This window comes from Pararge aegeria, chromosome 2 (assembly GCF_905163445.1).
Source record: "Pararge aegeria chromosome 2, ilParAegt1.1, whole genome shotgun sequence".
Taxonomy (NCBI): domain Eukaryota; kingdom Metazoa; phylum Arthropoda; class Insecta; order Lepidoptera; family Nymphalidae; genus Pararge; species Pararge aegeria.
In genome coordinates this window covers 19,977,486-20,000,000 of record NC_053181.1, presented here as the reverse complement: position 1 = coordinate 20,000,000, position 22,515 = coordinate 19,977,486, and the positions used below count along the sequence as shown (strand labels likewise).

The 22,515-nt window shown below is 35.1% G+C and overlaps 4 protein-coding genes across 12 annotated transcripts in view; 2 read left to right on the top strand and 2 right to left on the bottom strand.

The window, feature by feature from the left end:
- The window catches only part of LOC120633402 (kinesin-like protein Klp10A), a 100,854-nt gene extending 100,408 nt beyond the window's left edge, over positions 1-446 (bottom strand). For both annotated transcript variants that reach the window (XR_005659196.1, XM_039903612.1), the window contains exon 1: positions 16-446. Coding sequence is in view for 1 of the 2 variants with exons in the window: in XM_039903612.1 (XP_039759546.1) it covers positions 16-76 (61 nt within the window). In the remaining variant the exon portion in view is untranslated. The remainder of the gene's footprint in view (positions 1-15) is intronic.
- Positions 447-1,629: 1,183 nt separating this feature from the next.
- On the top strand, positions 1,630-4,024 carry LOC120634298 (bifunctional arginine demethylase and lysyl-hydroxylase PSR). The gene is made up of 3 exons (XM_039904792.1): positions 1,630-1,771; positions 1,976-2,679; positions 3,519-4,024. The coding sequence occupies exons 1-3, from the start codon at positions 1,699-1,701 to the stop codon at positions 3,903-3,905; spliced, it is 1,164 nt and encodes a 387-aa protein (XP_039760726.1). The 5' UTR covers positions 1,630-1,698; the 3' UTR covers positions 3,906-4,024.
- A 639-nt stretch (positions 4,025-4,663) lies between these two features.
- Positions 4,664-7,270, top strand: LOC120629968 (cytochrome c oxidase subunit 5A, mitochondrial). Its single transcript, XM_039899068.1, has 3 exons — positions 4,664-4,866; positions 6,140-6,295; positions 6,940-7,270. The coding sequence occupies exons 1-3, from the start codon at positions 4,730-4,732 to the stop codon at positions 7,103-7,105; spliced, it is 459 nt and encodes a 152-aa protein (XP_039755002.1). The 5' UTR covers positions 4,664-4,729; the 3' UTR covers positions 7,106-7,270.
- A 4,981-nt stretch (positions 7,271-12,251) lies between these two features.
- Positions 12,252-22,515, bottom strand: part of LOC120633182 (DNA-binding protein Ewg) — a 34,928-nt gene continuing 24,664 nt past the window's right edge. For all 8 annotated transcript variants that reach the window (XM_039903326.1, XM_039903317.1, XM_039903361.1 and 5 more), the window contains 2 exons: positions 17,057-17,194; positions 12,252-13,441 (listed from right to left, as the gene is read on the bottom strand). In XM_039903326.1, the coding sequence (XP_039759260.1) occupies positions 13,400-13,441; positions 17,057-17,194 (180 nt within the window). In that variant the 3' untranslated portion in view covers positions 12,252-13,399. The remainder of the gene's footprint in view (positions 13,442-17,056; positions 17,195-22,515) is intronic.

The window sequence follows — 22,515 nt, the reverse complement described above, 5'->3', positions numbered from 1 at the left end:
TCTGGTTCAACTCACCATCTGTTCTTTTGATGTTGATGTTAATTCCGGACTGGATTTTAACGGAACCGTCATCCATTTTTGCACAGCTTTATGCACCACATACACTAAATAACATTATTTCGCAAGGATCGGTGGTTTAAAAATAGTCTAACACATTCGGAAATTGCACATGAGAACCGGTGAAAATTACAAATAATTTCTACACCCCGATTGACAGTTGTATCGAGCTAACTACACACTTCAGACTGGAACGTTTCAAATTTGTTTCGGTACAACAGTCAAATCAATCACTCTTCATTCTAATTCGTGATAAATGTAATTGATTTGAAGATTGTTAATTAAAACTAGTAACTTAAAATAAAAATAAATGCACTAATGTTTAAATTGTTTCCGTTAAACTTAAGAAATCCAAAATTATTAGTCCAAACACTAGTGCACTCACTGTTCACAATTTATGTCCAATGTTGCCATACTTATGGATACCGTAGATTGTTCAAAGAGAATTAATTTTACGTCATGAAAGTCCAATGACTACGTAGACACTAAAAAAATCTCAATAGTGCCAAAAAGCAAAAGTCATCTTTTACTGAAGATAAATGATAACGCCATTTGACCAATAATAAGAAAAAACAAAAAACTATCATTTTTAGCAATCATAATAATGTATTTCTAACTTCAATTAGTCGTTCAATAGATATAACAACCTATTGTCGCAGGGAGGTAACAGTTGGTGGTGGTGCCTAAGGGATGTTTTCTCTCTAGTTTAACTTTTTAACTTGCAGGTGAATTATATTTTTAAATCTAAACTTATATAAGTTTAACTGTGGTTTTTCCTTAATATGCCTTCTCTAACAAAAAATCCAGAAGGCAACATAATCATAACTTTACTAAAATGAAATCAGTTCGTATAATAAATTACAGAATAGTGCGTATTTGAAGTCAGTTTTAATATTATCACTTTATAAGTGGGAAACAAATCCCATGTTTATGCAGATTTTTCAAATACTACAACTTCAATCCTAAAATTGAATGAATTATAGACAGGTCGGATGAGATTTATTTTTCAGGTTCTTAGGGACGGGTTGTTGCATACCATAAAATCTTTCTATTTAAGTTTGAGACAAGTTGCATAGGCCACGTGTCTCAAACTCTTCGGTGTGCGTGTTTTGGTCTCCTCCCAAAATTAGAAGGGTTTAGGCCGTAGTCTACCACGCTGGCCATGTGCGCATGTTGTTCACACTTCACATGCCGCGGCCGTTGAGAACATTGTGAGAACTCTCAGGTATGCAGGTTTCTTCACGTTTTCCTTCACTGTTTAATGCAAGTGACATTACTGCAAAACGCACATTTATTCGAAAAGTCAATGGTGCGTGCCGGGTTTGAACTTAGGGTCCAAGAGAGGAATCATCAAAGCCGAAGCCCAAGATTAAGAGCCTTAAGATTGAGATATTAGTTATCAAATATTTTTTATTTAAATCCACCCGATGTTAAGATGTTCATGTCTCATGGTCATGATTGTTCCACGACAAACAGCTTATAATCTAGTCCGGATGGTTTGTATGCTCTTTGGTATAGTCCACAGTATGAACTTTGTTCAATTGTCACAGAGTAGCCATATGAGTATTGTCTATGAATCAGTTGCTGAGGTTCAGAGGTTAAAATTTATATTATTTATTTCTAAAATCTAAATAATTAGGTATGGATACTGAATACAAATTATCGCATAAGGCTAAAAAAAGGATCAAAGAAATTAAAAGAAAAGCTCGACCAGGTACGAATATTAAATTTTCCAAATCCATTGTAATTTTGCAGAATTGTATTTAATATAAAAAAATATATTTTCTTCCTTAGCCACGCAATCATTCTTTAAGCCCTTATTTTTGTAATTTTGGGCGTAATCTAGTCTTTTAATTAAACTTAAAACGATATGGAAAAGTAATCACGGTATTTTAATAGCATTACGATGTCTTTTCAGAGTTGGCTGACAAATACCAATGGACAGCTTTAAAGTATGCAAGTAGTTTTGAAGAGTTTATAAAATGTAAGGACAATGTTGATAGAATAAATGAAAATGAATTCAGTCCTGAAGAGTTCATAGAGAAATATGAGAAAATTTACAAGCCAGTCGTTATCAGCAATGTTCAGACGAACTGGCGAGCCAATCACAAGTGGACGCAAGAGCGACTCGCCAAAAAGTATCGCAACCAAAAATTCAAATGTGGAGAAGACAATGAGGGATACAGTGTAAAAATGAAAATGAAGTATTACATAGAGTATATGAGGACAACGACTGATGATAGTCCACTGTATATTTTTGATAGTAGTTTTGGAGAACATCCAAGAAGGAAAAAGCTCTTGGAAGATTATGAAGCTCCTCTTTACTTTAGGGATGATTTATTTAAGTATTGCGGGGAAGAGAGACGTCCACCTTACCGCTGGTTTGTAATGGGGCCACAGAGGTCTGGAACTGGTATCCACATTGACCCGTTGGGCACAAGTGCCTGGAATGCTTTAGTTTTTGGGCACAAGCGATGGTGTTTATTTCCAACCCAGACACCACGAGAACTGATCAAAGTTACTGGATTGGTAGGCGGTAAACAGAGAGATGAAGCTATAACATGGTTCAAGCTTATTTATCCTAAAACACAGTTGGATTCTTGGCCAGAAGAATACAAACCAGTAAGGAATTTGTTTATTTATACAGCGGTGCAATATAGATTTTTAAAGTATATGACAGGGTGTTGAGGTTTGGTACGCAATCATGCTGTAACTTCTGATCAGTTTTCTAAAAAAATGGGCTTACAGACCTGTGTTACACATGAATGAATGAAGAAATACTTTCTACTTAGTGAATAGTAGTTTTAAGTCCTAGTTAGGCCTTAACTGCAAGCTCACCTTTGAGTAAATGGTCAAGACAGAAAAAGGCTCAAATATGGCTTATGTGGAAGCAGTGGAAAAAAAACTTGAACGTTAAATCTTTCAACTAGAACACAATTGTTCTATTTAATATTTTTCCTTGTATTATTGGTTTTGTGCTGTCCAGTGCCGTTTGCAGTTTCCTGTTTAGGGAAGAAGTTTGTGCCAACAAAACAATTTAATTGTCATACACAGAGGAACATCCTGTCAAAGTGCAATATCAATTATGCACTACTATGCAGTCATTTATTGCCTAAATTTTGATTTTAGTTTTATTTAGTTTTACAGACAGTTATGCCAAGTAATACATAAATCTCTTAAGTAATTTAAAATCACAGGTCTAAAAATCCTACTATCATTTTTTAGCTGCCTCTACACAATGTTTGCTCTAAAAATGACCTTTTTCTTCTATTTGACCCATAAATATTGGGGTTCTGAGGTTTGTGCACAACAAAATTTGATCCAATAGTTATCCAATAAGGAAGCAGGCTTCTAATGGTTTGCAGGACTACCTTGAATGGCTAGCAGTGTCACTGATTCATATTTCAAACAGTTTACTTGATTTCTTGTGTAAAAAAATTTTTTAAAACTTTCATTTTCAGGTTGAAATTCTCCAGAAACCTGGTGAGACAGTGTTTGTCCCTGGAGGTTGGTGGCACGTTGTTCTCAATCTAGATGACACTGTTGCAGTGACCCAAAACTTTTGCAGTCGAACCAACTTCCCTGTAGTTTGGCACAAGACTGTAAGAGGACGTCCAAAACTTTCAAAGAAATGGGCTAAAGTACTAGAAACCAAAGAGCCTGAGCTTTACAAAATTGCAAGTGGCATGGACTTGAGTCAAGGTACAGGAGTTGCGTCAGACAGCTCTTCAAATAGCAGCTCTTCCAGTAGTGACAGTGACAGCAGCTCAACTGCAAGCTCTAATGAAGAAGACAGTGGCCAAGAGAGTATCACTGCACACAAGAAGAAGAGAAAACGAAAAGTTTGAAAAACCTGCTAGTGTATTTTGTACTGTAATTAACTATTTATGTAAGCGACAAATTTCTATCAGTTTAATATTGTTTGTCTTGTATATTTTAAGCCTTTTGTATTACTAGATTTAATTGATTGATTATATAATTGACATAATTTGTTGTTTGTCAAATATCACATTTGTTTTCTGTTAACAGACCAACCTTACTATAAATAAAATAGTGGTATCATGAGGTATTTGATATATTATTTTATAAGGTGAGGTAGGTATGCCCATTTCGTACAGGAGGTATACAACGGGTTCCCCGGGTGTCTAACAAAGTCAAAAAGAGGGACATGCTGTGATGGTTTTTAGTTTGGGTACCCTTTAGAGGGGGGAGTCCTAAATAACCTCCGTCCTGCCCAAGGGTCGGAGTTAGCAATAAAGCTTTTCCACCACTCCAAAAAGAAAAGAAAGGTGCCTATTTGAGAAAAGTAGGATAATCATTATTTAAGCATTCACTTTGCGACCTATATGCACCGCGGTAGATGACAAAGTATGAGAGTGGATGATAGATAGATCTACACATAACACGATTTGTATTGAACATAATTTAAGGAGTAATAAAATTTTTAAAATACTTTCAATGGAAGTAATATTTCTTAACCGACCTGAATAAAACGTTGTGTGTATACTCATTACGAGCTGACATCAAACAAACACTTATATTAATAAACGAACCAAAATTACATCTGTGGTTGGGTAAATCAATAACTTTGGGTTGTCATTTTGGTTGTCACTTGTCTATGGCTTTCAGCAGCCATTTGTTATCGTACCACACCAGACAATTGTGAATCAAAATGTTGCGATCCACTTCAGGTAGATTAGTAAATGCCCTGAAAAAATCCTTGGTCTCACCTACCAGGGTGTGCGCCGTCAATGCTGTGAGGAGGTCGCACGATGGCCCCGAGGAATCCCACGAAGAATTTGATGCCAGGTTAGTGAAAAAACTTAACGTTATGTAACTGAAAATAATTCAGTGTTATCTTTTATGTCCGCAAATTTTATTGTTATTACTTTTAAATTAAATTTTCTTTAATTTCAAACTTCAAGCCTAAACCTACAAACCTCCGCTAACTGTTCTTTAAATAGTAGTTATATTTCTTGGTTTTAAGGTTACAACTTGAAGTACCTGCTAAACAAGTAAATTCACTAGGTAGGAATTAGTTTTGAATTCCAAAGATTCGTTCTTCACTCATTCGTTCATGTTAATATCAAAGATATTGATTAGGTTTAAGTTATTAGGTCCATCTTTATTAGTTAAGTCAGAAGGTGCATATTGGAAAGGATTTCCAGCATCATTCTGGTTTCGTAAATGGAAATAAATATTTTACGGTGGTCTAGATTTGTCTTTCCACAAACCATAATTACCATTTATGATTTGCCCCTTTGTGTGCTCTGCATCTTTGCTATTGATCAACAGACAAGCCACTCTTGCGATGCAATGAGGCAATGCTTTAATGTGGCATGCCATTTAAAATTATGCAGTGTCAATGCTGCACGGATGCAACACAATGCAAAGCTTTAATGAGGCAGAGCTCTAAAAGAGTTAATAAGATATATTTTAAAGTATGAAATTGTAGTTTAGTTTAGAAACAGCAGTCTTCGTTACTCTCAATGATTGATTAATCCCTGATGTGTGTGATCCCTGATGGGTTTTTACTTATTCATCAAATTGGGGTGCATTTTTAATATTTGACCCGTTTACTAAACACAATTTTAAGATTGTGCAAAGAATTTATACATATACTAACTATATATATAAAAGAGAAAGTGTGTGGGTATGTTCCGTTTAGGCTCCAAAACGGCTGGACCGATTTCAATGAAACTTTCAGGGAATCTCCGGATTGACCTGGCGAGTAATCCTGTAAAGTTTGGTGACAATCGGAGCACTCCTATTTTTGAACTGTCAAATACAGCTTTTATTTACTATGATGATATTCTATTGATGGGCGTACATGGGTGTAGATAATGATCTTCACCTGCTCGAGAAGAGAATAGAAGAGAATGAATACGGAGAGAAATAAATGATTAAAAATATTATGCGACTTAAATTAAAAATTTAATTATGTAAGTTTATTGTTTAAAAAAAATAAAGCAAGATCTAGTCCGGCGAAGCGGGCTGGGTACGCTAGTACTATATAAACTCTTCTGATTTCAGCATGGTACATTAGTTTTCTTATAATAATTTACCGTTGTTTAAATTCCAGGTATGAGGCATTCTTTAACAGACGGGACATCGATGGCTGGGAGATCCGCAAGGGGATGAACGACCTGAGTGGTATGGACTTAGTTCCTGACCCAAAGATCATCCGTGCTGCCATGCATGCGTGCAGGAGGGTGAATGATTATGCACTGGCTGTTAGGTTCGTAGCAATCCTCATATATTTTTTTTTACTACATGATTCTTGGCAGAAATAGATATGCAACCTATTTTTAAGTAACAGTTAACACAGAACTGTTCTGATTCCTGTAGTCAAAAGTCAAAAGTCTACTTCCATAGTTTGCATTATAAAAACTCGATTGAGCCAGTCATTTCTAAGGTGCAGCATAATCTACATTACCTGCCTGTAAAAGTCTTGCCATATTCAACCATTCCAGAAGTTGGCCCTGACCAATAGACATACATTTCAAATGATTACATAAGTTTGCTGCAAGCTCATGTAACATGTAAAATAGTTGTACTAGTTTAAATGTTGTAATGAAAATGAAGAAACCTTATCAGTGGGTAAGGCTTTTGCTTCATCAAAGTTGGTTCTGGGAGTTATGTCTTATTAATTTAAGGAATTAAATATAATTTGCTTTAACGGTGCACTTAAACATTGTAAGGAAACATGCCTGAGGGTTCGCCATAATTTTCTTAAGGGCATATAAAGTTTACCAACCTGCACTTGGGTACAAAATGTATTACAACGTAAACTAATAGCCTGTCAAGTGGGTTTAGAATAACATTTTTACTAGAGATGCTAAAGAAAAAAGAAATATACAAACTCTTTTGTTTCACATGCAGGTTCATCGAAGCTTGCAAAGAAAAGTGCGGAAATAGGGTAAATGAAATCTACCCTTACATCATCCAGGAGATCAAACCCACACTCGTGGAACTGGGAATTGACACCCCAGAAGAGCTGGGCTACGACAAACCTGAACTGGCTTTAGAAAGCGTCTATGAGATGTAGGGTGGTACAGGAGTTAGTAGAATTTATGCGATAGTAGTTGTAACATTTTATTTAATTTAAATGGCGAGACCACCAATTCAATATGAGTATTCCATTTTGTTTTGCCTTGTAAAAACAATTGTTATAAAATAAATGTTTCTCTAATGGGGGAATGTTGGAAAACTGTTTGTTGTTTTATTTTTAAAATATGTATATGTGTTAACATATTCTTATTTCTGAATAAAGATTAAGAAGATTAAATCACAAGACAATTTTTTTATTCATTACAAATACAATAATTCTTGATTTTCTATTTAGTAACTGAATTAAAAGATATACCGATTTGATGATTATCATTATAATGTAGAACAACAACTGATAATAGTAAATGGTTACTGATTAGCACAATCAATTTTTGATGAACAATTGTTGTATTGCTGTTATAATTAGAGAAATCTGCCTATGTTCCTCTAATTCACCCTGAATACCAGAAGGGATGTGCGTGCCACGTAATAGTTATATCCATCCATTTACTCTTCTTACCTCAGAAATAGGACGACAAAGAGGTAGACATAATTGTGTCGTGGCGCGCATGTTAGCCTTACTTCCATGGGACCTGTATTCAATTTGTTGGTAGCACAACTGTTTGCTCCTCTACTGCCTCTTAAAGGATATATATTAAGAATAAATGTAAAATAGACCTAAAGTTGGAAATTCTGAAATTGTTGTTTTTATTGTCAAGAGCGCGTGCTGCGGTAGTGCGTGGATTAATTTAAACTAAGTAGATACATAAATTGTATTTTCCTTTGACGATTAATAAAGGTCGGTTTCGACTATAGGTATTCGATGCCGAAATTTGATTAGGAGTGTACAAATCTTATACAGAGTGCGAAGTGTGAGATTTTCTACCTACGTTTACTTATTCGTTCGTTTGAAAATTAACTGCGATTTATATGAACTGCCACTAGATGGCACTCTCTTGATAGGTGTTTTGATGTCACCGGCGTCAATCACCTAGCGAGATGTATTATAATCAATTTGATGTAATTTTAAGTTTCGTAAGGAGAGGCAGAAGAAACGGATGTGACAACGGTTATACTGACAGAAATGGGATAATAGGCTACTGGCGTCTGGCTAGGCGTCTGCTTTATTGGAAAAGTGTTTAGCATATTCGAATATCGATCATAGGTTCCTAGGTTATATTCCCTATAAGTGGGCAGACGTTAAATTGCTAGTAAGGAATGAAACAGAGTTGAAAGTTCAGCTAGAATTTTGGCTTTGACTTTAATCCTTAAAGCCCATAAAACCGCAATCTCTTCCGTGCAATTCTGTGAGATGACCTGTATAGCAGCAGTGGATACACAAATTATTATAGAAACAACAAAGCGTACGTAAATACTTTACTTTTAATGATTGTAATATTCACACAGTCATACAATTATTTACAATCACAAATCATTGTACTTAACAACAAAATTGTGCTTCTCATGTTTCTAAACGTAAGGACAAAACACAATCGCTCTTTGGTATCCAAAAGAAAGTCAACTTTTAAATTACCTAAAAATAAAATGAATAGAATATACAATGAGAAAACAATAAATTAATTAAAAATAACTATTCTTTACTAAAGTTGTCTTTTTGGTGAACAAATTAAATACATTTTTACATATTGTAAAATAGGTAGGTATATTATATATCGCTTTGTACTTTTCTATGATTCCTAGTAAACTTATAGACTAGATTTTTATTTTGACTATATCTTTTAAACATTAGTTTTAATATTAAAGTCGTCTGAAAACCATAAAGTATCATAGGTTAAATTTACATAAAACGATGATATTTGACTAGACTTATTATTCTGTGAGCAGAGTCAAATACCGATCGTGTTCATAAGCGATGCTAGGTAACAGGTATTAAATAACAGGTTTTCAAAAAGTCTTAATTAGTTAGGTTTCCAAAGTGGGCATTGATATCATAATATGTATCTACCCATCGACCTTACACATAGTTCTTTAGGCTATTTTAAACCTAATCGACCAATAAAGAAGTATTTACAACTGCACACCCAAATTTGATAAAGAACTACATAAAGTATTTTTGAATTTGAATTTTATAAAATATCCCAAAATCTTCAACGGTTACTTTTAAGTATCATATATACAATGACCATTAAAAAACAAATAGTTATGTATACTCTACCTACTTCAGTTTTTTTTTAATCTGTGTATATATTCTCTAAAAATTCTTTTAATATTTTTAGAGTGTAAAGTTAGTAGGTTTGAAAATCAGAAATATCTTCAACGCGTTGATTTTTTTTTTAATTGCCGCCCAAATGTATTATCAGCGCTGCCGCTAATGTTGGAGCCAGGGTTTTGGTTGATAATTCTACTGTTTATCAATAAACTATTGTAGATACTGAGAGTAATTTATTGGAACTTCAATATTCGGCGCTAAATATTTTATCCTACTGTCCACCATTTAACTATTTTAATGGACACCTTCCCTTTGAAATGAAAAATTTAGTTAATACATTTTTATATACCTAGTTACGCTTATGCTGATATTGCGTACTTTTTTTTTATGGGCCTTTACACTAAATGGTACAGCTAAAAAATTAAGTGCCCAGCAAATATGTTAATTATTGTACAATAGAAGTTAACAATTTATTGCACAGCAAATAAAATATTGAATACCGGAATCAACCTATGTTGTATTTACAATGTTAGTTTCAGCATAATGTTAGATGGTAAAATAAATGATCCGTATTTTGACATATTTAAAAGGTTTTAAATATTGTAGGGTTATGTCAGCTACATTAAACCCATAAACCCCTAATCTGTTTTTACGCGGCATCGTACCGGAACGCTAATTCGCTTGGCGGCACCTTTTTTAAATAAATAAAACTTATGATATTCATTCTGCAACCAGACGTTTTTGTTTTCAACTAAATTATTGAAGAAAAAAAAGAGAATTAGTTTTCTGTGCGAATAATTCATTTGCTGGGTACTAATATATTTTGCTGTGCTTGGAATTGATACCCAATTTATAATACCTACATCACATTTTTTTTAATAAAACCTCGATACAATGGTTCTTGTAATGTAACCCTGCGCAAGAATTCCATTGTCAGATAATGGCGCAAATTTAGTTGTAAACAAATCCTATAATGCCATGTTTTTTCCACAGATTTATTAACAACAATTAATTCCACAGATAATCTAGGCTCAGTTAAGGATTTGTGTTCAACACAATTATTAGCATCTATGTACAATAATGAAGTATATACGTTAAATACTTTAATTCAACTTTAGGTACGTATATTACAAATGTAATTATTATAAAAAGTTTTTTTTTTGTATAACGTTCAGTAAGACTAGATTGTTTCGCTAATGACTGAGGGTAGACTAGATTAGATAAAGCCTAGTCACGAAAGTTGAAACTGTTTATTAGTCTTTACGGTGCATTTTCATTGGTTGGTTTAAAATAACTGAACAACATTTTCAACTTTCCTAACTTGCACTAATAAGTAACAAACAATAAGAAATAAATAACAAATTCACTTAACAAATACCTACACTTGTATAAATAATTAAACTAAAAGGAATGTCAAATAATAAATAATTAATAAGTTAGTTTGTAAAAAAATGTAAAACAATAAAATAAAGTAGTAGAATTCTACATAATATAAACGCGATTGGTAGTTGTATAAAACAAAAAAAATATTGCACAAATCTGGGTACACTTACAGAGTCCAATGATTTTTAAAATAAAAAGAGTTAGACAGGTGAATCGACTATTGAATATCATTTTCCACTCGTTACTGCCCATTACAGGGCAGGCTGTATTTGGCTGTAGTCTACCACTATGTGATTTTCTGTGAGATGGTGATAACAAAAAAAAAATACCCGACTAAGTTTGTTGGGGGCTCTTCTTAGACCAGGGCGCGTTCGGAACCCTCATAGCTTTAGGTTTAAGTTGGCGAACGAAGTTATCACCATCATATAATTATGTAAACATATATGTATGAACGCTTCATAAGTGCCTGTGATAGTCCTACATGAATAAAGAAGTTTTGAATTTATGCCCAAGTCCAGATCGATAGACTTAACACGCCTATGAGATCATGGAGGACTCTCAGGCCACCAGGTTTTCTTTTAAAGCAATGATATATAATAATGACGTTTGATTGACGGGTTTGATTCTTGGTTTGGTTTTTTACTGTTACGTAATTTGTTCTATAATCAAATTTTTAATCCCAGCCCCGGCGTTAAGAAATTGGTGTGGTCTCCTACTCCGTGCCTCGGAGAGCAAGTTAAGCCTTCAATCTGGCTAAATGATTTATAAAGAGCAGCGCGGCGGTCAAATGTTTAAATCTCTCTTTGACCTGATGATCCACAGGTTAAAAATAATTACTATAAAAAAAATAAAGCGTGCCTGTATATTGAAGATGTAGTAAATAAAGTAAACTTTATAATAACAGAGACTGAAATCCCCATGAACGAAGAAATGGGGAAAAGTTTGTATAGAAATATAGTATTTTAACGTCTCGCTATCATTGAGGTGACAACCCATTTCCTGCAACTCGCATGTATTTTTTCAAGATCGCTTTTAAAACGTAATTGAACAGTGGGAGCACGACACGTCGCAACGATTAACAACACAAGACTGACTTCAGGTTGGCTAATTGACCAAGTTTTAAACCCTTTTCGATGTTACACCGCAACTTCGTCTTTTTATTTAGAAAATCACTGTCTGAGTTTTGACTATTTGACTAGACTGGTTATAAAAGTTTTTAAAAATGTAAAATGTCACTTGTAAGACGCAGCCGTCTACTATAGGACCGCGTAATGCTGATTGCACATTTCACATAAACCGTAACTGCATAACTTTTATGCAGCTGAGTTATTTTTTGACGTTTAGTCACTGTCACGTTAACGTTGAAATCAGCCTGTGACATGTAATCAGCTTCACGAGGACCACATATTTTCAGACATATCATTTCCAACTTCCTCAAAGTTTAAACAAACTTCTTAGAACGTGTGAAGGTTACGAAGGTCTCAGTCAGGTCTCAATTTCATAGACTTGCTAATCTTAAAAATTAAAATAATTAATAAAAATTAATTCAATAAATTAGTTAAATAAATAAATATTTAGTCCCATTTTATGGCATTAAAGTTTACTGATCGTCATGATCGGTACCCCTAGCACGAGTATTTAAAATTTTCGTAAATGGAATTCGACGTCGATTTTCTTTATACATGTAGAGTCAGTAAAAATACTTTCCGATAGGTATAAATATCGGTAGTACGGAATTTACAGCTCCCTTAACGTTACGATATTCAAGCTCAAGAAAACTATCATAGTTTTCGACATGCGCCAGCTACGCACTAGGGGTACGGGTATAAAATTACGCTACTTATAATTTAAAACTGAGACGCGATCACTGTTCATCTTTCGAAATACTTAAATCGCTAAATGCTCAAACAGTATCGTAGGAATATGATTGATTTAAGCGCCCCGAAGTTCTTAGCCATGCTGAAAAACGCTTTAGAAATCTAAGTCAATGAAAGAAATGCCACGTCGCCACCACGTCAATTTGACCTTTATTACTATGCCAGTAAAGGTTAAAATTTACTCGACGGTACCAATCGTAACCGTGCGGTTGACCGCCCTCCAAGTAAATCCAATGAATGAATGAATGAATGGCAATTTTTTTGTCACTTGCTAACCACGTTATATTCATTACTTTCTTTACTTTTCTAAAGCGGTTATCAGTCAACTTGGCTAAGTTAGCTGAACGGTTTGCGATCAACCGCAATGCAGTGCGAATATGAATAAGTTTAACCGTACGGCTAGCCGTAATACAGGTACCGCATAGCTAGTCTAAACGCAGGTAGCCGCGCGGTTAGCCGCAATGCTAGTATCTGTACACCTACTCGCAATGCTGGTAGCGTAGCCGCACGTCTAGCCGCAGTTTGGGTAAACGCGCGGTTAGACGCAATGCTTCTAACCGCACGGCTACCAGCAATGCACAACCGCACAATTCAAATGTACCCGCACTAACCCCTCAGGGTTCACATTACTTGACCTTGGGTTGTCTTTTTTAGTACTGTTGGTGAATAGTCAATATTTTACAGCGACGCGTTCTTAGATTTGATTTGACTCAACACAGCGTCCGCTTCTGGCGTGTTGTACGTGTCACCGTCGTCAGGCTCGAGTGTTTCGGCATAGGGTGTTGTCTGGCGGCTATGCAGCCAGGCTCTATTCGCTGTCGTTTGGGTCCGACATGCGCGGCGAGTCCACCAACGACAGCAGCTAAGAGTCGGCAGCTACTGCGTCGCGCTCCGACTTCACTTGCTGGAAACAAAACGAAGAAATGGATTAAAGATTTTTTTTAACTGTAATAAGTGACGGACATAGCAGATGGCCCACCTGATGATATGTGGAATCATCGTCTCTTATCAGAGCAACACTTCACACTCACAGGGCATGCAAGAAGCACGTCTTGTGTCCATTAATTTAAGACGTAGGTGTTAAGCCTCAGGGGCCTATAATTACACCGGCAACCACGCCCTTCAAACGCCCCCCCCGATGTCATCGATCCCTGGAGCTCTTCTCATGGCGAGCTTTCGCGCTCGCCCCACTCCCCGGTGACGCCGTAGCAACCCCTCAGGTGGTTATCGGCAAGTGTCCTTCCGAAAAAGCAAAAGACCTTCAAACGGCAATGCATTGCGACAATGCTTCTTAGCGGCAAACTACACATTCTCAGTACAAACAAACTACGGAGAAAACAAACATGGCAAATTTCAAGCCGTCGATCCTGTTTTTTTTATATATACTAACATTATCCTTACTAACTAATATTATAAATGCGAAAATGTGTTTGTTTGCCTGTCCTTCACAGCCTTAGTAACCAACCGATAAACTTTATTATTGGCCTACTCTTTATTCCAGGAAAATCAACGGATTCCACGGGATTTGTAATTTGTCTGTGCGTAACAAAAAAAACTGGCTACGTTCGCTATGGGCTTTTCTTAGACCAGGGCGCATTTTAAACCTCCTATCTTTAGTTTTAAGATAACGAATGTAGTTTTTTTTTATTTTCTGTATTACATTACAAGTTAGCCCTTGACTGCAATCTCACCAGGTGGTAAGTGATGATGCTGTATAAGATGGAAGCGGGCTAGCCTGTTAGGGAGTATGGTAGTCATACCCTTACTTGTTATTAGTTATCGCCATCACATAACATTAATGGTAAACATATTATATGTATGCACGCTTCATAAGTGCCTGTGATAACGACACATAGTATGTATGAACGCTTCGTAAGTGCCTGTGATAACGACACATTATATGTATGAACGCTTCATAAGTGCCTGTGATAAGGACATATTATATGTATTAACGCTTCATAAGTGCCTGTGATAACGACACATAGTATGTATGAACGCTTCGTAAGTGCCTGTGATAACGACACATTATATGTATGAACGCTTCATAAGTGCCTGTGATAAGGACATATTATATGTATTAACGCTTCATAAGTGCCTGTGATAACGACACATAATATGTATGAACGCTTCATAAGTGCCTGTGATAAGGTCTACATGAATGAAACATTTTTGAATTTGAATTTGAATTCGTTAAAGCTCGCTAACCGGTAGATAACGTGTTTATAACATTTTTGAAGTTATACTCCTTTTGGTGCGTTGGGGATAAATGATGAAAGTAAATTATCACGGTGCGCGCGCACACCGTCACAAAAAAACGACACCCTGAAGTTAGCTATAACAAAGTTAAAGTAAAAACATCTACGTATGTTTGCGTGAGAACTATATTCACGATATAAATACATATTAGGTATTTATTTGTGCTATTAAAATAAAATTTATTTAACTAGATAATGTAATGTAATAAAGCTTTCAATGTTTTAAATACCTTTTTTTCTATTGTTAGTGTCGTCCTTTTTACAAACGTAGAATAAGGCGAAAGATAAAATTTTTGAAAAGATTTTTATCTTGTTACGCCAAAGAGTGACAACTTCTGACGCGTGTACACTTTTTTTTTTAATTTTTGTTAGGTTTATTTGTATGCATATAAATAAAGCATATGTTATACTATATAAATGTTACTTGTCGGTACACATTATTGATAATAATAAAACAGACGTGGGGATGTAGGACGAAGTAGTGGGGAACCGCTAGTCGGAACCAACATATCTCCGTTAAATCACAACCGAATTCGATAAATTTTATTATATTAGAAAGAGTGTACCTACATTTATAGGCATCTTCGGGAAAGCGAGCTTCATCTTAGGCCGCATCGTCACTTACCATCAGGCGTGATGTCAAGCACTGATCTAACTAAATATATAAAAAAATGTTGATATACATAAATACGTTTTTTTGTAGTTTTTAAATAATACTTTTTAATTTTTATTTCTTTTATTTACTTTACTTACGTTCCCCCGAGACTTCGTCTGCGTACGATTGATAAGTTTCACGTAAAACCTTTCTTTGGTTATCCTACGCAACATACGATCGCTCCAAATACAGAGATTAGAACGTTCTAACAAATAAACTTTTTTATTTACTAAAGTGATGATGCAGTCTACGATGGCATCAGGCCCTGATCGGTTTGTAAACGGCATCGTAACGGAACGTTAAATCGCTTGGCGGCTCGTAGATTGGAGGCAGGTTAGCTATATTTGACGAAAATCGGTTCAAGATGGCCGCCGCCACAAAATGGCAGATTATCTTAGAATTAAGAACTTACAGAAACCGTGTTCGACTAAAATAGAATCAAAAACCACTCCACTTCGTAGTGTTTCTCGAACAGGTGGTTACTTCACTCCATTTATCAGTTGACAGTTCACCAGAAAATGGGGAAAAGTGAGCTAGCAACATTACACGGGTGTGAAGTGAGACGTGCACGGAGCCTTTTCAATGTTTTTGGACACCATGCAATAAAGGCTGAGTGAGGGTTCTGTATGTTTTTGATATTGTGCGAATTTCATAATATTTTTCATACATTCCTCATTTTCAAACAAAAAGGTTTCAGAGTAAGCGGCTTGACTAGTGGTATACTATGCACTATGGCAAATTTCAAATCTAAGATGGCCGCCACTTCTCTCAGAAGGGCGAATAACCCACTACTCCCTCAACATGGGTATCAAATAAAAGTGCTTGACTAGTAGAGTAATGCATGGTATGTTTTTATTTTTTTTACAACACACATCGCAATCTAGCCCCAAAGTAAGCGTAGCTTGTCTTAGACGACTGATGAATAATTTTATTAATAATATACATAAATACTTGTATACCGATAACCACCCAGCCACTGAAAAACATTTCGGGGAATTGAACCCACAGCCTTGCATTTAGAAAGCCGTGTCGATACCCACTGCGACACTCGGCCGGTCGCGTTGAAAGGCGGGGTTTTTAATTTATTTAGCTATTACTAGCGGTCCCTCGCGTCGTCAGCCGCGTATAAGTCAACCTCAAAAGATATATGCTGTTGAGGACTTTTTTAGAACTTTTGACAACGAAACAACTTCGTCATACATGATTTTATCGAATATTAACCGTTTACGCAGCGCACACAGCGCAATCTCTAAAAAAGAAAAAAAAACCCCGATTTTAAAACATTCTTCATTGGTGCTAGCTCCTATTTGTCTTAGCATGATGATATGAGCCTTCCTCGATAAATGGGCTATCCGACACTATAAGAATTTTGCAAATCGGATCAGTAGTTCCTGAGATCAACGCGTTCAAGTAAACAAACAAACTCTTCGGCCAACGATTTTTTTTTATTTCCTAGCCTGCTACGTAGTCTATAGACTTCCTCGATAAATGGAACAATTTTTAAATCGGATCAGTAGTTCCTCAGAACATCGCGTGAACAAACAAACAAAATCTTTGGGCAAGGATTTTTGTTGATTTCCGACCCCTGGCCTGCAGGGCTGGTACTCACCATGGCCTTGGTCAGCACGGTGGCATCCTTAAGGCTCAGCACTTGAAGCACTTGCGTCTCTCCGTTGCCTTGCAGCATCACCTGCGCCACGCCTCCACTCATGGATATAGCCTCCAGCGTCTCCCCGTTCTGGTCAACCTGCAATACAGGGAACTAAGACTTTTGGTCCGAAATCCACCGACCTCTGCTTGTACTTAAAGCGACGGTAGTACCGAATTGTTTGTTTGTTTGAAAAGTTCTTTATTTTGTCAATAAAATAAATAATAAGGGGCAATGCTGCCAGCATCTTAGGAACTGTGCCTCGCTGCGGTGGTTTCGAGGACGTTTTAGATTTTATTTAGTTTTAAATAGTTTATTTTAGGTTATAATTATAAAACAATTATTTTAAAGAATAAATAAAAAATTACCAAGATTGTTTATAGAAAAAAAAAAAAAATAATAAATATACTACGACAATACACACATCGCCATCTAGTCCCAAATTAAGCGTAGCTTGTGTTATGGGTACTAAGAAATGACTGATGAATATTTTTATGAATAATTTACATAAATGCTTATATAATATTCATAAAAACACCCAGACACTGAAAAACATTCATATTCATAACGTAAACATTTTCGTGTTGTGGGAATCGAACCCACGGCCTTGGACTCTGAAGGCAGGGTCGCTGCAAACTGCGCGCCGCGGGCCATCAATTTGAGTCATATTAGAATGCTTTAATGTAAGTCGTGTACATTGTTTCTTGATGTTCTGCAGTTTATTGTATTTTGATCTAGTTTTTGATTATTACTGTTTTAAATTATTCTGTTATAGCGTAAATGGGTCATAGTTACCAAATAAAGAATTATTATTATTTTTATATATATTATTCATAAAAATATTCATCAGTCATCTTAGTACCCATAACACAAGCTACGCTTTCTTTGGGGCCAGATGGCGGTGTGTGTATTGTCGTAGTATATTTTTTATTATTATTACTAAGCATCAAAAACTACTGCACTTTAGAATGATTTCTAGAACAAACGGTTAATCACTTCATATTATTTAGCAGATGACAATAATTATTTTACCTCATATTCTAAGCGTTCACAATAAAATGGGAAAAAGATTGTGAACTGGCAACACTCCGCGGGGGACAAATCAGACGTGCGCGGGGTATTTTCACTGTTTTTGGGCACATTGCACTGCGTACAATAATGGCTGAATGCAGTGGCTTGCGCTGGCTTTCTTACCAGGGTATGCATACAGAAAGAAAAATTGCTTAAAACGGCAAGAATTCTCCTATAGGAGTTATATATCAAATTTAGATTAGGCAGTGCTTTTGACATCACAGTAGCAGGCCAAAGAGTGCGCAACTATAAATATTTAGGTACGTAGCTTAATGATACTTGGAGCAGTGATCAGGAAATTAGTCTCGGATTGAAGTAGCTAGAAGCTACATCTGGCCCATACTGCTATACGGATGCGAGGCTTGGACTAATAAAGAAGACCTTAGGAAACGCATAGTAGCATTTGAGATGTGGGCCTTCAGACGTATGTTGGCCGTTAGTTGGTCTCGCAAAGTATACAATGAGGAAGTTTTGCGACGCGTCAACCAACAGCGTGAACTTTTGCACACCATCAAGATCAGAAGAGTAGAGAGAATTCTGTATCATCATGTTAAAAGTCCTATGAACTTTTTAGTAAAAAGCATGGGTTCGTATACTTGTTAGGCCAGGGGTGCACTTATGAGTTGGCACGGCGCCCTCGCCCTAACCTAGCTAGTTAAAATAGATATATACTTGATAGTTGGGCGGATAACATTGTAAGACAAGAGCCTTACTACCCACGCTTACAGCGGAAAGATTTTGATATTGTTGACGTTTCGTTTTAGACATATAATCCTTGTCTAAGACACAATATGTCAAATAAACATACTGTTATATTAAAATTGCTGCGAGGGTAGTAATCCCCTGGTAAGAATATAAAGACTAACAATAATTCAACTATGAAATAAATTAGCGCCATCTATTAGAATATTTATTACTACCACGGACTTTGAATTAACGTAAACGTAATATTTAATTTTTTTATTTTCCGTAAAATTAAATTAAGAACAATACGCGTTTCTTAGACAATGTTGACCGTTGCTCAGTGGCGTGCATTGAGGGTATGCACAGGGTATGCATATAAAATGAAGTCTCCAGTAAGAGTTATAAATACTTAAAGGTAGGCTTTTTATAACTCTTACAATGTCTATCCTTTAGTCTTTTATAACTCGTACTGGAGATTTTCTTCATTTTATATCATCTGCATACCCTGTGCATACCCTCAATGCACGCCACTGCCGTTGCTCAGTCATATAAGGCTACGGAAACAAGCTTCAATAAAATAAACAATACACATCTATCGTGCATCGAAGCCGTGACATCACACACACACACGCACACACACACACTACAGCAACTCAAAATAAAACAAACACTAGCACAGTCAATGTTTATTGTGAACTGGCGCAAAAACAAAACACAGCGTAAACTCTCAATACAATGCACTGGGAAATTTTATGAATCCTTATTAATTATCGAATCCACACTGATAATATAAATTTGAAAGTTTGTCTATTTGTTTGATGAAATTTGGCACATAAACATATATATACACACATATATCTCACTCTACTACTATATATATATATATATAGTAGTTAGTGTGCAGCAGAATTATTTCGCCTCGCGAAAGATAGACAAGAATTTACGAAGCTGACTGCCGACCTTCGCTAGTCGGACCACTACCGCAAGAAAGAGATATATATATACATATTTTGGCCGTGGAATAGAAAAAGTACCCGCGTGCCTTTAAAATAAAACTAGCTAGTGTATTTACAACGATAATATTTATTTGTTTATGTCCCATAGATAAGTAAATAAATTAATAATAAATAGCCTCTGGATTTTCTATAGATAAATAAACAGATCGATTACGTAAAAATATAAATATGTTCGACTACATTCAATATTAAGTGGTTTTTTTTTCTGCTAACGACGGTCGAAGGTAAAAAAGGTTTAGCTACCTTCTATGGCACTCAAATCTAACCTCACCCGTCGAGGTTTAATTAAAATTCCCAGTGCAAAGAAAAACAAAAACGGAACATAAAACAAAATAATAATATAATTATCTACTTATTTAAAATGTCAGAATAAAACAAAAATATACACATAAACGCTTAACTTATAGTCTAACAAGCAACAATAATGGTCAAGAAACATATAATATACAACAGACTTTTTGTACTTATATTATAAGTGAAAGGACTGACCATAGAATAAATTATTACCTTTGAATACAGTATAACATTGTATACAATATGACATCTCATTGTATACAATATGACATCTCACAACTTAACTTAATTGACTACTCTGAAAGTTAGGTACTTGTTTCATGCATAACTCTATTTTGATGGAGAAAGTAGCACCAAATATTTTGCGATTTCTTTACCGCAAATCTCGATTTTTATCTGAAGCTTACTTTCTTTAAAAAACCTAGTACGAAGTTATAGTTTTTGGAAACTAAATTTATAACTAATTTTTAAAGAACTCTAAAAAACAGGTGTGGTTGGCGAATCACCGTGGAGAGCGAAGCTCTGCACTCTACTCTGACACATAAGCAAAGAGTGATATTTAACTAAGAACTATAACATCTAAACAGCCCGCACGGATGGACATAACGCGTTTTTCTTACGTGACGATCTCTACCAGTTAGCTTGTTTTTCAAATATTTGTGATTTACCTTCAGTATAGGTTATCTCTGTAACATAAAACATTTAATTTTTGAGAAATTCCTAAAGTTAGGCCAGCGAAAACTTATTAAAAATAAAGTCCTCTTAAAAAAACCAATCTGGGAGGTCTAAACATACTACTTTGAGATCTGTCAATTTAGTGTAGCTAAGAGATTTGAAAATTAAGTTGGCAGCATTTTTACAGTAAATTCGTTCTTTAATTTTGCACGTTTTGCATTCATAATAAAATTATTCAAGGTAAGAACAATAATTACGTAATTATAAAGTAGGAAGCAACTTTGGATGCTGAATAAAGATATCAATTGACCTACACTTAATATGAACACTTTGTAAACAAAAAAAGTAATAAAATCGGTTTGCCTAAAATTTTATTGAATGAGCAAAGCTCTAAATTATATATACTTCAATATTTAAAAACCTAGTAGGGATTTCATCCCGAGGTCTATTTTAAAATTAGCTTTTTCTCAAGCTGTAATATTTGTATACTTTCAGTTATTTATAAAATATTTAAATCAATCCATTGTAAGGAAATAAATTAAAATTAAGTGTTTATTCCTTACTGAATATTCTTGCTTATGAAAACTTGGCGATAAAAGTTGCGCGTGATGACAAAATATTATATTTACAGCGCAAGTTTTTAGTAGGAGCTGAACAACTAGTTTCAATCAATTTACGATGTTCCACCTTTTTATTCTGATAGTACAATAAAGTAATAAAATAACATCCAACAAGCATGCATTAAATAAACCACAATAATTATAGTTTAGGTTTCAGTGTAAATAAAACAATCATGTGCAAAAATTATAACAACAAGTATGGCAATACTGACTATTTCATGCAAGCTTACAAACAAGAAAAAAATATTTCTTTGGTCAAAACAAATACAAAATGTGCCACGAAAGTATAAAAAAAGTATTCGTTCTTAGACCAAACCGGTTCCTGCAATCGTGTTTCCTTTTTTCTTTTTTTTTAAATTGGAAATTGGGTCGGTTTTAATTCGGTATTTTGCATTACAGAAGTATCGCCTGAAAGCATTTTTTCAATTCTTGTCGGTTAAGTAATCTTAAGGAGAAGTCTTCCCAGAAAGCATTTACGTAACTAGTTACGTGATTTTTGCATTTTTGAGTTGAAAGTTGAAATTTATATTCATATTATAGCTATGGCAACAAAAAATAAAACTATAATAATTTAAAATAATGGGGGCTTTAATACAACATTCGTGTTTTTTTTATTTCTCAATTTTAGGACTAATCATATAATGCTTCATTATGTACCTTGGTACGGGAACTTACTGTAACGATACATACGTGTTATGAAACTCGAAAACCATTGCCGCTTACGAGCTTCAAAGTTTCGTACTGAGGGTATTCGTACACCCGCAGGGTACGATTGTTTCTACTTTCGTGGCACGAGTCGAACGATTCAAACAAAACTCAAACAAATAAAACTTTTAAGTCACCTAAATTACACCTAACTTATTCACTAATGACTTTGCGCTTAGATAATATTAAATATTGCACTACCTACACGCACTAAATTATAAAAATAATGCATTTTTACGTGTCACGAAAAACGAGCACTGTCTGTATGCCTACGACGTTAGCGATATACAGTGTAAAAACAATATCTTTTCGTTATTCTTTAGTGTAAAATATGTTTTAAAAACATATATATATA

What these genes read in the sequence shown, in the direction of transcription:
- LOC120634298 (XM_039904792.1), top strand. Translation starts at nt 1,699, where the DNA reads ATGGATACTGAATACAAATTATCGCATAAGGCTAAAAAAAGGATCAAA. An exon ending in TAAAAGAAAAGCTCGACCAG is followed by an intron (nt 1,772 to 1,975) that starts GTACGAATATTA and finishes ATGTCTTTTCAG; the next exon opens with AGTTGGCTGACAAATACCAA. An exon ending in GGCCAGAAGAATACAAACCA is followed by an intron (nt 2,680 to 3,518) that starts GTAAGGAATTTG and finishes TTTCATTTTCAG; the next exon opens with GTTGAAATTCTCCAGAAACC.
- LOC120629968 (XM_039899068.1), top strand. Translation starts at nt 4,730, where the DNA reads ATGTTGCGATCCACTTCAGGTAGATTAGTAAATGCCCTGAAAAAATCC. An exon ending in CACGAAGAATTTGATGCCAG is followed by an intron (nt 4,867 to 6,139) that starts GTTAGTGAAAAA and finishes TTTAAATTCCAG; the next exon opens with GTATGAGGCATTCTTTAACA. An exon ending in GATTATGCACTGGCTGTTAG is followed by an intron (nt 6,296 to 6,939) that starts GTTCGTAGCAAT and finishes TTTCACATGCAG; the next exon opens with GTTCATCGAAGCTTGCAAAG.